Source organism: Oncorhynchus mykiss, chromosome 17, assembly GCF_013265735.2.
Source record: "Oncorhynchus mykiss isolate Arlee chromosome 17, USDA_OmykA_1.1, whole genome shotgun sequence".
In the NCBI taxonomy this organism is placed as follows: domain Eukaryota; kingdom Metazoa; phylum Chordata; class Actinopteri; order Salmoniformes; family Salmonidae; genus Oncorhynchus; species Oncorhynchus mykiss.
In genome coordinates, this window is record NC_048581.1 from 36,190,731 (window position 1) to 36,205,802 (window position 15,072).

General features: G+C 48.6%; 3 protein-coding genes across 3 annotated transcripts; all 3 read right to left on the reverse strand.

Moving 5' to 3' along the window:
- Window positions 1-1,844: 1,844 nt before the first annotated feature.
- Window positions 1,845-2,219, reverse strand: LOC118940118 (histone H2B). The gene has a single exon (XM_036948374.1). The coding sequence runs from the start codon at window positions 2,217-2,219 to the stop codon at window positions 1,845-1,847; it is 375 nt and encodes a 124-aa protein (XP_036804269.1).
- A 548-nt stretch (window positions 2,220-2,767) lies between these two features.
- On the reverse strand, window positions 2,768-13,529 carry LOC110493831. The gene is made up of 5 exons (XM_036949836.1): window positions 12,663-13,529; window positions 11,897-11,907; window positions 10,855-10,861; window positions 7,837-8,186; window positions 2,768-3,154 (listed from the first exon to the last, which is right to left on the reverse strand). Exons 1-5 carry the CDS (start codon window positions 12,953-12,955, stop codon window positions 2,829-2,831), a joined length of 987 nt encoding a protein of 328 aa, XP_036805731.1. The 5' UTR covers window positions 12,956-13,529; the 3' UTR covers window positions 2,768-2,828.
- On the reverse strand, window positions 8,584-10,441 carry LOC118940408 (histone H1). Its single transcript, XM_036949827.1, has one exon. It carries the CDS (start codon window positions 10,292-10,294, stop codon window positions 9,671-9,673), a length of 624 nt encoding a protein of 207 aa, XP_036805722.1. The 5' UTR covers window positions 10,295-10,441; the 3' UTR covers window positions 8,584-9,670.
- Window positions 13,530-15,072: the final 1,543 nt, after the last annotated feature.

The following is a 15,072-nucleotide window of genomic DNA, read 5'->3' on the forward strand; positions in this document are numbered from 1 at the left end:
GTATTGTCTTCAATCAGCTCAGGTTTGTATTAATGCCATATTGAGGTTTTCAGGTGGTGTCCTACATGAATGATGGTTTTGTTCATGAAACTTGACAATGATCTAAAATGTCACAGATACATTTGAAGAAAATATGTAACTAATGTGCAGCTCCAAAATACTACTCTCATGAGTCATTGGGAAATAGACTTTCAAGCAAAAGAGGCAACTGTTTCAGGCTGGCAGGTGTTCACCATGTGGAGGTAATGAATGTGAAATGGTAGGTTAATCATGCTTAGAAAAGGTGTATATGTGATGGTGTGTAAACAGAAAAGTATTCCATCAAATGTGAAAGGAAAGTAAAGGAGTGTTAGCCTACTATTTACTAAGCATTTGTTCGGTTCCCCAGGTAGGATAGGATGGGAAATCTTCTATGAGAGTTTCATGGGGACGGTGAGAAGTAATTTAAGTTGGTATAGATACGGTGGTTATTTGTCATGGGAAATTATCTCAAGTGATTGAAGGCAGATCAGGCAAAGAGTAGTAAACTCTTCCATCCTGGGGATCTCCCTACTCTTGCTGTAACTATTATTGAAAAGTTAAAATAAATAGGGTATTGATGTCTCAATAATATTTGGTGGCATTGATCTGTAGCTTAGTAGTATAGAATCAATAAAATACTTTACGAAGCATCAAGGTATTCTCAAACAGACAAAGGGAGATGTAGCCATTTTATGTAGTATAATCAGACAGTACTACTTACAACAGCATCTAGGGTTAGATGTTAACCAGGCATTGGCAAAAGCGCTAGGACATGGGTGAAAAGTTAAACATTCAGTGTGTAAATAGCAAAAAAGCTAGGTTTTAATGCCCCCAAAACCAAAAAGTTAATAGTAAGAGAAAATATGTCAGGGGTAAGAAATGGTTAACCCAAGAGATTGGGAGGCAACAGAATGTTTAGCTCTACCTGATAATTAATTACACCCACCTGTTGTGTCACACCTAAACGATTCCATGATTAGAGAGGGATAATGAGCAAATGCAGGTGAAACGGGTTGGTGCTCCAGAGGTGAGTTACAGGGTAGGAGTTAGTGAAATGGTGAACTAATCCATGGGAGACATACGCGTTGAAAAAGGAAAAGACATAAAACCACTGCAAAGAAGTCTATACAGTCTAGTAGAGGTGTCTTTGGTGGATGGTGTAGCTCAGAAGTGGTTCCACCTGTAGTGGTGTTAAGTCATAGGCATAGAGGAGTTAGAAAAGCGGCACGTACTTTGACGTGAAGGGCCAAAGTAGTTGAGCTCACCTTGTCTCTGAGCAGGCAGAGAGAGAGAGATCGCAGTCCTTCCTCGCTTGACTCCGCAGCGTGACTCACTCGTGCCGGTCTTTGTGTCTGTGGGTCTTGGTGTCTGGCTGTGCGGCCGGCGCTATGGAGGCTGGCGCCCCATGTGCTTGTCCGCCCTGATATAGGCCTAGAGAGAGAGATTTGGAGCCTCTTCTTCTCTCTCCTCCTCCCTCTTGTACAGGTGTGTGTAAGGGATGTGAAACGGCTAGTTTCAATCGGTGACGTCACTTGCTCTGAGACTGTTGTTGATGATGTGTGCAGAGGGTCCCTGGTTCGGCCTAAAGTTATACTGTTACACAGGCTCCAGTCATCGGAGCACGAGTGGAATCCCACTCACTGTGTTATACTGCCATGCACACATTCCTACCCTGTTCATGTCAGCATCATTTATTCCCTCTCCCCCCTTTTTGACATGTCCTCCACACACACACACACATATATGGATTTGCTTTTTTCACTGACAGGTTGGGTGGCTCTTAAAAGAGCCTTTGGGTTACTACAGCACTCCAAATGGGCTGTTTACTTGGAGCTGGTGTACTTGGTCACGGCCTTGGTGCCCTCGGACACTGCGTGCTTGGCCAGCTCTCCGGGGAGCAGCAGGCGCACTGCGGTCTGGATCTCCCTGGAGGTGATGGTGGAACGCTTGTTGTAGTGGGCCAGGCGAGACGACTCTCCGGCGATACGCTCGAAGATGTCGTTCACGAACGAGTTCATGATTCCCATGGCCTTGGAGGAGATGCCGGTATCGGGGTGGACCTGCTTCAGGACTTTGTACACGTAAATGGCGTAGCTCTCCTTCCTCGACTTTCGGCGTTTCTTGCCGCCTTTCCCTGCGGTCTTGGTGACGGCTTTCTTGGAGCCCTTCTTGGGCGCGGACTTTGCTGGCTCGGGCATGATGCTGATGTCTCGCTGCTTCTCACAAACGAATGAGGGGGTGGAGAGCCCTTTCCCTCTTATGAAGACGAAGCTAAGCTAATTCGCCGGCCGTGGACACACCCCTGCTTTCTCATAGGCGCCCCTGCCATTTGCCCAGTGGAGCTGAGCGCGCATAAGAGCCTTCCACTCAGAGGCTTGCTTCCCTAACAAAGACCATAGCCTATGCTCTGTCACTGGTGGGGAATGGTGTGTTTCCAAAAAAGTCCTACAATGGCCAAAAATAAGGCTCCCCTTTTTGGTACTTGGTGGGGATTTCCCAGCCGTGGTGCCTTTATTTCGGGTGTCTCGTAATACGACTGTACGCAAAGCCTGCACTGAACATAGCCTCCCTCCTGTCATGAACACTCCCTCCCTGTCCACTCAAGAGTGGCTCATGGTTTAATACGACTGTAGGCAAAGCCTGCACTGAACATAGCCTCCTGTCACGAATACTCCCTCCCTGTCCACTCAAGAGTGGCTCATGGTTTCCTACGATAATGGATTTGACCCTTTTGAAGCGGATGTGGGTGGCTCTTAAAAGAGCCTTTGGGTTCAAGTCGGGATGTTGACGTTCCGAGAAGAGTGCGTTTAACCGCCGAAACCGTACAGGGTGCGTCCCTGGCGTTTCAGAGCGTAGACCACGTCCATGGCCGTAACGGTCTTCCTCTTGGCGTGCTCGGTGTAGGTGACGGCGTCACGGATCACGTTCTCAAGGAACACCTTCAGGACACCGCGGGTCTCCTCGTAGATCAGCCCGGAGATACGCTTCACGCCGCCACGGCGAGCCAGACGGCGAATGGCGGGCTTGGTGATTCCCTGGATGTTATCGCGGAGAACCTTACGGTGACGCTTAGCGCCTCCTTTTCCGAGTCCCTTGCCGCCTTTACCTCTTCCAGACATCGTGTGTTCGCTAGCTGAGTTCAAGTGAATTAATGACGTAATTTTCGGTGCTCGGGTGCTCTTATTATCTGCGTTTGGTGGACCTGATTGAAGCCAGTGGCACAGAAAGCGCGCGCTTTTGCCTGGCCTCTGCTGCAAAGGGGAGGGCAGGGCGTTCGTTCTAGGGAACAATGGAGGAAGAAGAAATCAAAGCTACTTACTTACATGCGCGGGAAACACACTCAAATACTGAGCTATGTTGAACACAAGGCCCAACTGTGATGTCCCACTCTTCACATTGATTGGTGTTGTTCTACTTGTTGTTGTTGTTGCACCTGATTCAACTCTTTCAATCAGCTGTGCCTCTCCAGGGCTACCACAAAAAATGGCTACTCTACCCCTGCCTGGAGTTGGGAAACACTGAACTAGTAGGATTCAACCCACTGCAGTTGCCAGTCACACCTAATAGAGATAGGCGTTAAAACCTCAAATAGTGTCACAAGTACAAAGGAGAAACAAAGTGCAACATACGGGAAACAAATACACAAGGAATGCCACAAACCCTATAAGGGGTCCGTAATGTCACCTCAGCAGTCATGTAGCTCTTGAAGGCCATGTAATAACGTCATTCTTCTTTTTCTTCCCTAGACAGGATCCAGGTGGCCATGGGAAGGGTGGTGATACCTCTGCAAGCTGAAACGCAGTAAAACATTCCTCAGACACCCACCCAACACACACACAATAAAGGGATCATTTTCCTATGCGTACAGAGGTGATAGGGATGTGCAAATATTGTATGGTACTTTTTTCAAAAAACAATAACATAGCCTTATATTACGGAAATAGTGGTATGAGGTGGATCCTTTATAGGCCAGAGAGCCTCAGCTGTTGCATTGAATGATCTCAACAGGTCATTTCAAAGGGGACAAATGAGGCCCAAGGGCACATACTGGCGATTGACCAATCGGTGCAGTTGATTCACATCTCAGATGTGACTAGGTATCATCTTACAACTTATTGTTGCCATAATTGTCTCTTACGTGCACTTAGTGGCTGCCGGCCCTCGGTTTAGTACATCGAGCAACAGAGGTTGCCTTTTAGGAGAATGACTGACAAGCGTTCAACTAGCTGGGATGCAGCTAGTGTCATCAAAGCACTTTGTCATAGCAAGTTAGAAGAAATAGGTTAAGGTTACGAAAAGGCTTAGGCTTACCCCAAATGTCACGTCCGTTCGTAGCTGTACTCCGTGTAGGCACAACAAGTCATCACACAGAGAGCACACTTGAAGCACAACTGCACTGCCTGGAAGGCCGCAACGGACTGAATTGGAATCCCTCAAACAGCACGCTAACTACATTCCGCTTTATGATGTCACAGTCAGCCCCTCGGAACACTGGTCCTCAACAATCTCAAACACCTTGGATACCCAAGCCAAACATTCTCGAATCACTCACATTCACAAATCAACCAGGGCGAAGAAGGCTGCCAGGAATTGAATGCTGAAAAGCTAACCTCCTTCACAGAGCAACATCATAGGACTGGGAGTTTGTGTTCAACAGCTTGCGTTCCCCTATTATCAAGGGCTTAGTTCCTCTATAGGCTACAGTGCAGATACTTCACATGCAGAGTACAACAACAAATAACAGAGGGCCTGTTACCACACCCTATAGGCTAGGAGTTGAACTTGGACCACAATGACATTGGTAGTAATTAGCCTGCAGCATAAATGACAGCTCCCTAACGGGGACATAAAGTGGAAATGGAAGTGCGACACATAGAGGAAAAGTCCTAATCCTAATCAAATAGACACATTTTTTTAAATTTTTATTTTTATTTATTTCACCAGGTAGGCAAGTTGAGAACAAGTTCTCATTTACAATTGCGACCTGGCCAAGATTAAGCAAAGCAGTTCGACACATACAACGACACAGACTTACACATGGAGTAAAACAAACATACAGTCAATAATACAGTATAAACAAGTCTATATACGATGTGAGCAAATGAGGTGAGATAAGGGAGGTAAAGGCAAAAAAAGCCCATGGTGGCAAAGTAAATACAATATAGCAAGTAAAACACTGGAATGGTACATTTGCAATGGAAGACATGTGCAAAGTAGAAATAAAAATAATGGGGTGCAAAGGAGCAAAATAAATACATTCATTAAATACAGTAGGGAAAGAGGTAGTTGTTTGGCCTAAATTATAGGTGGGCTATGTACAGGTGCAGTAATCTGTGAGCTGCTCTGACAGTTGGTGCTTAAAGCTAGTGAGGGAGATAAGTGTTTCCAGTTTCAGAGATTTTTGTAGTTCGTTCCAGTCATTGGCAGCAGAGAACTGGAAGGAGAGGCGGCCAAAGAAAGAATTGGTTTTGGGGGTGACTAGAGAGATATACATACACCTGTTTAGCAGATGTCGGGAAATGCTTGTGTTACTAGCTCCAACAGCACAGTAAGATCTAACCATGTTCCAACATTCCACACAATACACCCAAATGCAATTGGAATACATCAATATATGGACGAGCAATGTCAGACCGTCCGTAGACTAACATACCTTACAATACAATACTTTATATATCCACATGACATGAGCTATGCAAACCACCTCCACGTTAGGAATGTGCCCAGTGATATCTAACAAAAACACACACCTCCGTGGAACCCACATGGCAAGACAGGAAGGAAGACATGCAGGAGTGCTCATGAAGAAGACCGGAATCATCTCCAATCAAGTGAACAATGTCAAAGGAATAGGGCAAGTCATATAGATAGGGAGGCATTTCACCGCCACCCGCTGGAGCACAAGTCATTTTGCCAACACTGGCTCATCATTCAAAGCCACATAGGGAGGGATCTTAACACCACCTGCTGGATCAGAAGTGCCACTCACAATGGCCACACAGACCATTTCTCCCTCAACCTGATGCAATTGTCACAACAAGTATGTGCTCAAAATCAAACATTAACTACAACAGATCATCAAATAGGCAAACACATGCTCATGTAGAGTACCTCAAATTATACAGTTACTTTGTCACCAAAGCTAATCTGTCATTCATCTACAAATACATGCTCTTCTAAAGCCACAATGCAATGTTCACATGGTACATTTCATTTCTTACAATCTATGTCACTATTACTTCATTTGACTGCTCTTAAATCATGTTCACTTAACCCTTTTCTTCACCTGCTGATTTTCTGCTGCTTTTGTCTCTTGCAGATTTGGACGTCATGTGAATCTATGTTTCTCAAGTATCAAAAGAGAGTAAGTTACATTGACCTACTTTATGAAAAACGGAATGGTACTTTTCTCTCTAGCCTAGTGCACTCTTTATCTGTAAGCTCCCCTACTGGTGTAGGTAGCTAAAAAAAAAAAAAGGTACAGATGCCAGTACCCCATGTAGCCTATAGAACTTGATCTCGACGACCACATTTTACACCAATGCACCCCGACAATCGGTTGGTGGTCGGGAATCAAGTGGATGATTCTGGGACCAATTACAGGATGAGGGGTGTACTGAACTGTGCCTATAGCATGTCAAAAATCCCTCCAACGGGAAATAGGCCTTGGCAAATGGCCAGGGGCGCTGTCTTTTTCAGCACCACGGAGCTCCGCTATTACATGTCTCATGAGTGAAGATGCAACAGCAGACAATTCCTGCTCTTTTGTCCTGAGATGACACACTTTAGCCGTGTCATTGCTGCATTTAACTGGCAGCCTGTATTTAGGGCCTTTACTTTGTCGTATCATTTGGTCAAGGGGTTTCGATTCCTCAGCAAATCTTCTTGGAAAAATGAACTAAATCCCACATCAGAAGTCGACTTCAAATCACGCCAAAGACACACGACTCTACTCTACTTTTTTTCGACCACCTTTCACTTGCGCCGGACAGAGATATATCATTTTACTTTCAATAGCTTAGTCAGTCGCATGAATTATGGGGTGCACACAGCTAACGTTGTAATGATCGGATCAAAACATGGATTTTTGGGGCCATCGAGGAATGTCACATGGGCCAGAAATCATTGAATGGCCATTTTCACAAAGGAATAGACAGACTCTAGCATGTTACATTCCAAGAGCAATTGGAATCGAAAAAACACAACGTGCCCCACTTGGGGACCCGAGGACCGAGTTTGGGAAACGCTGGCCTGAAGATCAAATACCAATAGGGAGCCACTATGACGTGCTCACACGCTGACAGTACCAGCGTTTAACCACTAGATGGCCTCCGTGCTCCACGGTAAACTTTTCCCATCTCATCAGCGGCACTTTCAAAGTCAGTTGTTCTTAGCTACATAGTGACCATTTTTGACACTTTTTGCCCTATATCATTACTATCACTCATTACTGCTAGTGTATTTTTCCCCTCTTCTACTCTAGGCATACATCTAATCACATATAAGAGAGCGTTATTGAAACGACTCAAGTCAGTTAAGAACCAACTCTTATTTACAATCACGGCCGGTGGTGATACAGCCTGGAATCGAACCACGGTCTGTAGTGACTCGAGAACAGGGAACATACACGGTGGGAAAGGGGCGTGTACAAATGGAACAATTGTGCCTTTTTGACTGAAATATGGAGGTGGCTCTTAAAAGAGCCTTTGGGGGATTTTGGAGATCAGGTCATCGTTTATGCGCGCTCTCCGCGAATACGACGGGCCAGCTGGATGTCCTTGGGCATGATGGTCACCCTCTTGGCGTGGATGGCGCACAGGTTGGTGTCCTCGAACAGGCCGACCAGGTAAGCCTCGCTTGCCTCCTGCAGGGCCATCACTGCGGAACTCTGGAAGCGCAGGTCGGTCTTAAAGTCCTGGGCAATTTCTCGCACCAGGCGCTGGAAAGGCAGTTTGCGGATCAGCAGCTCAGTGGACTTCTGGTAACGACGGATCTCTCTAAGAGCCACGGTGCCGGGCCTGTAACGGTGAGGCTTCTTCACGCCGCCGGTGGCCGGGGCGCTCTTGCGCGCAGCCTTGGTGGCGAGCTGCTTCCTGGGTGCTTTGCCACCGGTGGATTTGCGAGCGGTTTGCTTGGTTCTGGCCATGGCGCTAGCTAGCTTCCTTCTTTCACAGTCGGAGTATAGCCTCAAAATGCCTATGTGAAGTTTATAAAGCCGGCAGCGGCGTCTGCTCATTGGTCACCATCTCCGCACCGCCCTGATTGGCCCGTTGCGGAGGCCTCCTCCGCCGCCCATTGGACGGGAGGCTCGGCCTCTCCGTGCCGCCCCAAAATGCAACCCCCACCCTCGCCGAGGCGCGCTTGGGTCTTTTGTTAGGGCCGCGAGCAACGTTACACTTGACGCGCAATAATGCTCTCATTCTAGCCTACTAGTTGTTATCCTTCATTTAGGCCTCATGTGGGCACTTGATACGGTGCCGTCTATATGTGTGTGTATCTAACACGCCAAATAATTGGCCAGGCATAGAAAGGACACTTTGCGCTTTTGTTGAGCTAGGTGGTTGGCTCTTAAAAGAGCCTTTGGGGGTTGAGTAGTCAAGTTGCAGCCGCACCAGCGATTTTACTTGGCTTTGACGGCCTTCTCAGTCTTCTTGGGGAGCAGCACTGCCTGGATGTTGGGCAGAACACCACCCTGCGCGATGGTCACGCCGCCAAGCAGTTTGTTCAGCTCCTCGTCGTTACGGACTGCCAGCTGCAGGTGACGGGGGATGATACGAGTCTTCTTGTTGTCACGGGCAGCGTTTCCGGCCAACTCCAGGATCTCAGCAGTCAGGTACTCGAGCACTGCGGCCAGGTACACTGGTGCGCCAGCGCCCACACGCTCGGCGTAGTTGCCTTTACGCAGCAGCCTGTGCACACGGCCCACGGGGAACTGGAGCCCGGCACGGGATGAACGTGTCTTTGCCTTCGCCCTGGCCTTGCCTCCGGTTTTGCCTCTTCCGCTCATATTGGTAGCTTCAGTATGTCACAGAAAGTCTGAATGAGCCGCTGGCCACCTCGAGAGTCTTACTTATACCTCGCCACAAAAGCCATCGATTGGCCACCGGACCGGTGTGGCCTTATCCAATTGGAGTGAGGGAGGGACAGACAGACAGGCAGTCAGCCCTAAGCCCGCCCCCACCCACCCGCCCGCAGGCAGGCAGGCAGCAGAGTGACGAGGGCTAGGCTACTCTGTTTCCCTCCGACTTTTGTTACTTTTTCACGTTGGCGGGAGCGCCAAAGTGACAACTCAAATCACTGAAACATGTATCAATCAATTCGAGAGTGGCTCATAATACAAATGGCTGCTGTCCAACCCACTATAGTATGTATGCTTATTATTATCAGGATCAATGTGACATGCCAATTCTAACACATCACAACAATGTTGACTGGTGAGGGTGCTGCACTCTTGAGTGACAAATGTAAAGCCATTTAGCCACTCCAAAATGTGGTGCGTAAAAGTCATTCATTTCATTTCTTTTGCACCACGGGTAGGTAGGTGGAATGGAATGACATGCGCTTTTATGGAAAGAGGTGGGTGGCTCTTAAAAGAGCCTTTTGTGGTAACAACATGTGTCGAGTAGAAAGAACACTGTTTGTAATAGGTTTACTTCTTCTTGGGGGCTGCCTTCTTGGCCTTGGCCGCCTTGGGCTTGGCGGCTTTGGGCTTCGCTGCCTTGGTAGCCTTCTTGGGGCTCTTGGCCGCTTTCTTGGCCGCTGCGGCGGGCTTCTTCACCTTCTTTGGGCTCTTGGCGGCCTTTTTGGGTGTAGCGGGCTTCTTGGCCTTCTTGGGGGACTTCTTTGCGGCCACGGCCTTCTTGGCTGCTACCTTCTTGGGCTTCTTGGCGGCGGCGGGCTTCTTGGCGGCCACCTTCTTAGCTTTGGGGGCTGCGGCTTTCTTGGCGGGCTTCTTTGCCTCGACGGCCTTCTTGTTGAGCTTGAAGGAGCCGGAAGCACCGGTGCCCTTAGTCTGGACCAGGGTGCCCTTGGTGACGAGGCTCTTGACGGCGATCTTGACACGGGAGTTGTTCTTCTCCACGTCGTAGCCGCCTGCCGCCAGAGACTTCTTGAGCGCGGCCAGGGACACGCCGCTCCTCTCCTTGGAGGCGGACACCGCCTTGACGATGAGCTCGCCTACGCTGGGTCCCGCTTTCTTGGGCTTGGCTGCTGCCTTCTTCTTGGGTGCCTTGGCCGGCGCGGCGGCGGCGGGTGCTGGTGCGACTTCTGCCATGTCTGTCGTTCGGTCCGGTAAACACACACACTTACAACACTACGGTAGTCTGTGAGGAGGAGTACTTTGCTGTAGACGCTGCTCTGCGCTATTGAAGCTCCACACCGTGCAGGGGGCTGGCCTTAAACGCGACATGAGAACCATGTAGACTCAAGCCACCCAGCTCGGCTTCTCCGGGCTGGCCAAATGCTCTTTCACTTGTGTTTTCTGGTCGCCAATATCGGGCCAAAAGTCACCGACGGAGCCGCGTTTTTGGCCCAAAAGCGAACGGCCCAGCGAGCAGACTTGTGTCCGTTCAGAATAAAGTCATGTGGGCTGCAGAAGCCCCGTGCATTTTGCTGCGACTCGCTCAAAACCTCACCGTTCGACTGTCGGGTGGAGCGGTGCGCACTGCTTTTCCTGTGCTATTTGTCTCCTAAATGGCCTAAAAGTGCATCCGATTGCGAGCACCATTGATTGTGGAGTGAGCCGAGATGTCTGGCAAGGGAATCAAATGGTTTGGCGTCCCCTGATGTGCTCCTTGGTGTTTTAAAGGAGAGCTCTTTTGGGGACCTTAAAACACATGCACTTGTGAGGCCTGGCTGAGACTAGTTTCACGTTGTATTCGTCATGTGTCCAGGAGGCAAACGAGAAATAATACACTGTCCAACGACATGCTTACTTGCACTTTGTGTGTGTGTGTGTGTGATGTTTTATTAGTATGAGTTTATTAGTTGGATTTGGAGCCTGTGTGTTTTCTTGTGCTAGGTAGTCTCTCTCTCTGTCTGTGTGTCTCTTTCAAAAGCGTGTCAGAGAGAGAGAGAGAGAGAGAGAGAGAGAGATAGGCTTGTGGCCTTCTCGCAGTCCTTCCTCGCTTGACTCCGCAGCGTGACTCACTCGTGCCGGTCTTTGTGTCTGTGGGTCTTGGTGTCTGGCTGTGCGGCCGGCGCTATGGAGGCTGGCGCCCCATGTGCTTGTCCGCCCTGATATAGGCCTAGAGAGAGAGATTTGGAGCCTCTTCTTCTCTCTCCTCCTCCCTCTTGTACAGGTGTGTGTAAGGGATGTGAAACGGCTAGTTTCAATCGGTGACGTCACTTGCTCTGAGACTGTTGTTGATGATGTGTGCAGAGGGTCCCTGGTTCGGCCTAAAGTTATACTGTTACACAGGCTCCAGTCATCGGAGCACGAGTGGAATCCCACTCACTGTGTTATACTGCCATGCACACATTCCTACCCTGTTCATGTCAGCATCATTTATTCCCTCTCCCCCCTTTTTGACATGTCCTCCACACACACACACACATATATGGATTTGCTTTTTTCACTGACAGGTTGGGTGGCTCTTAAAAGAGCCTTTGGGTTACTACAGCACTCCAAATGGGCTGTTTACTTGGAGCTGGTGTACTTGGTCACGGCCTTGGTGCCCTCGGACACTGCGTGCTTGGCCAGCTCTCCGGGGAGCAGCAGGCGCACTGCGGTCTGGATCTCCCTGGAGGTGATGGTGGAACGCTTGTTGTAGTGGGCCAGGCGAGACGACTCTCCGGCGATACGCTCGAAGATGTCGTTCACGAACGAGTTCATGATTCCCATGGCCTTGGAGGAGATGCCGGTATCGGGGTGGACCTGCTTCAGGACTTTGTACACGTAAATGGCGTAGCTCTCCTTCCTCGACTTTCGGCGTTTCTTGCCGCCTTTCCCTGCGGTCTTGGTGACGGCTTTCTTGGAGCCCTTCTTGGGCGCGGACTTTGCTGGCTCGGGCATGATGCTGATGTCTCGCTGCTTCTCACAAACGAATGAGGGGGTGGAGAGCCCTTTCCCTCTTATGAAGACGAAGCTAAGCTAATTCGCCGGCCGTGGACACACCCCTGCTTTCTCATAGGCGCCCCTGCCATTTGCCCAGTGGAGCTGAGCGCGCATAAGAGCCTTCCACTCAGAGGCTTGCTTCCCTAACAAAGACCATAGCCTATGCTCTGTCACTGGTGGGGAATGGTGTGTTTCCAAAAAAGTCCTACAATGGCCAAAAATAAGGCTCCCCTTTTTGGTACTTGGTGGGGATTTCCCAGCCGTGGTGCCTTTATTTCGGGTGTCTCGTAATACGACTGTACGCAAAGCCTGCACTGAACATAGCCTCCCTCCTGTCATGAACACTCCCTCCCTGTCCACTCAAGAGTGGCTCATGGTTTAATACGACTGTAGGCAAAGCCTGCACTGAACATAGCCTCCTGTCACGAATACTCCCTCCCTGTCCACTCAAGAGTGGCTCATGGTTTCCTACGATAATGGATTTGACCCTTTTGAAGCGGATGTGGGTGGCTCTTAAAAGAGCCTTTGGGTTCAAGTCGGGATGTTGACGTTCCGAGAAGAGTGCGTTTAACCGCCGAAACCGTACAGGGTGCGTCCCTGGCGTTTCAGAGCGTAGACCACGTCCATGGCCGTAACGGTCTTCCTCTTGGCGTGCTCGGTGTAGGTGACGGCGTCACGGATCACGTTCTCAAGGAACACCTTCAGGACACCGCGGGTCTCCTCGTAGATCAGCCCGGAGATACGCTTCACGCCGCCACGGCGAGCCAGACGGCGAATGGCGGGCTTGGTGATTCCCTGGATGTTATCGCGGAGAACCTTACGGTGACGCTTAGCGCCTCCTTTTCCGAGTCCCTTGCCGCCTTTACCTCTTCCAGACATCGTGTGTTCGCTAGCTGAGTTCAAGTGAATTAATGACGTAATTTTCGGTGCTCGGGTGCTCTTATTATCTGCGTTTGGTGGACCTGATTGAAGCCAGTGGCACAGAAAGCGCGCGCTTTTGCCTGGCCTCTGCTGCAAAGGGGAGGGCAGGGCGTTCGTTCTAGGGAACAATGGAGGAAGAAGAAATCAAAGCTACTTACTTACATGCGCGGGAAACACACTCAAATACTGAGCTATGTTGAACACAAGGCCCAACTGTGATGTCCCACTCTTCACATTGATTGGTGTTGTTCTACTTGTTGTTGTTGTTGCACCTGATTCAACTCTTTCAATCAGCTGTGCCTCTCCAGGGCTACCACAAAAAATGGCTACTCTACCCCTGCCTGGAGTTGGGAAACACTGAACTAGTAGGATTCAACCCACTGCAGTTGCCAGTCACACCTAATAGAGATAGGCGTTAAAACCTCAAATAGTGTCACAAGTACAAAGGAGAAACAAAGTGCAACATACGGGAAACAAATACACAAGGAATGCCACAAACCCTATAAGGGGTCCGTAATGTCACCTCAGCAGTCATGTAGCTCTTGAAGGCCATGTAATAACGTCATTCTTCTTTTTCTTCCCTAGACAGGATCCAGGTGGCCATGGGAAGGGTGGTGATACCTCTGCAAGCTGAAACGCAGTAAAACATTCCTCAGACACCCACCCAACACACACACAATAAAGGGATCATTTTCCTATGCGTACAGAGGTGATAGGGATGTGCAAATATTGTATGGTACTTTTTTCAAAAAACAATAACATAGCCTTATATTACGGAAATAGTGGTATGAGGTGGATCCTTTATAGGCCAGAGAGCCTCAGCTGTTGCATTGAATGATCTCAACAGGTCATTTCAAAGGGGACAAATGAGGCCCAAGGGCACATACTGGCGATTGACCAATCGGTGCAGTTGATTCACATCTCAGATGTGACTAGGTATCATCTTACAACTTATTGTTGCCATAATTGTCTCTTACGTGCACTTAGTGGCTGCCGGCCCTCGGTTTAGTACATCGAGCAACAGAGGTTGCCTTTTAGGAGAATGACTGACAAGCGTTCAACTAGCTGGGATGCAGCTAGTGTCATCAAAGCACTTTGTCATAGCAAGTTAGAAGAAATAGGTTAAGGTTACGAAAAGGCTTAGGCTTACCCCAAATGTCACGTCCGTTCGTAGCTGTACTCCGTGTAGGCACAACAAGTCATCACACAGAGAGCACACTTGAAGCACAACTGCACTGCCTGGAAGGCCGCAACGGACTGAATTGGAATCCCTCAAACAGCACGCTAACTACATTCCGCTTTATGATGTCACAGTCAGCCCCTCGGAACACTGGTCCTCAACAATCTCAAACACCTTGGATACCCAAGCCAAACATTCTCGAATCACTCACATTCACAAATCAACCAGGGCGAAGAAGGCTGCCAGGAATTGAATGCTGAAAAGCTAACCTCCTTCACAGAGCAACATCATAGGACTGGGAGTTTGTGTTCAACAGCTTGCGTTCCCCTATTATCAAGGGCTTAGTTCCTCTATAGGCTACAGTGCAGATACTTCACATGCAGAGTACAACAACAAATAACAGAGGGCCTGTTACCACACCCTATAGGCTAGGAGTTGAACTTGGACCACAATGACATTGGTAGTAATTAGCCTGCAGCATAAATGACAGCTCCCTAACGGGGACATAAAGTGGAAATGGAAGTGCGACACATAGAGGAAAAGTCCTAATCCTAATCAAATAGACACATTTTTTTAAATTTTTATTTTTATTTATTTCACCAGGTAGGCAAGTTGAGAACAAGTTCTCATTTACAATTGCGACCTGGCCAAGATTAAGCAAAGCAGTTCGACACATACAACGACACAGACTTACACATGGAGTAAAACAAACATACAGTCAATAATACAGTATAAACAAGTCTATATACGATGTGAGCAAATGAGGTGAGATAAGGGAGGTAAAGGCAAAAAAAGCCCATGGTGGCAAAGTAAATACAATATAGCAAGTAAAACACTGGAATGGTACATTTGCAATGGAAGACATGTGCAAAGTAGAAATAAAAATAATGGGGTG

Bases quoted from the DNA above. Each gene is read 5' to 3' on its own strand.
- LOC118940118 (XM_036948374.1), bottom strand. From the start codon at position 2,219: ATGCCCGAGCCAGCAAAGTCCGCGCCCAAGAAGGGCTCCAAGAAAGCC.
- LOC118940408 (XM_036949827.1), bottom strand. From the start codon at position 10,294: ATGGCAGAAGTCGCACCAGCACCCGCCGCCGCCGCGCCGGCCAAGGCA.
- LOC110493831 (XM_036949836.1), bottom strand. From the start codon at position 12,955: ATGTCTGGAAGAGGTAAAGGCGGCAAGGGACTCGGAAAAGGAGGCGCT. The intron at 3,155-7,836 runs GCGCCATCCACG...ACTTGAACTCAG, and splicing joins GTTCGAGGACACCAACCTGT to CTAGCGAACACACGATGTCT.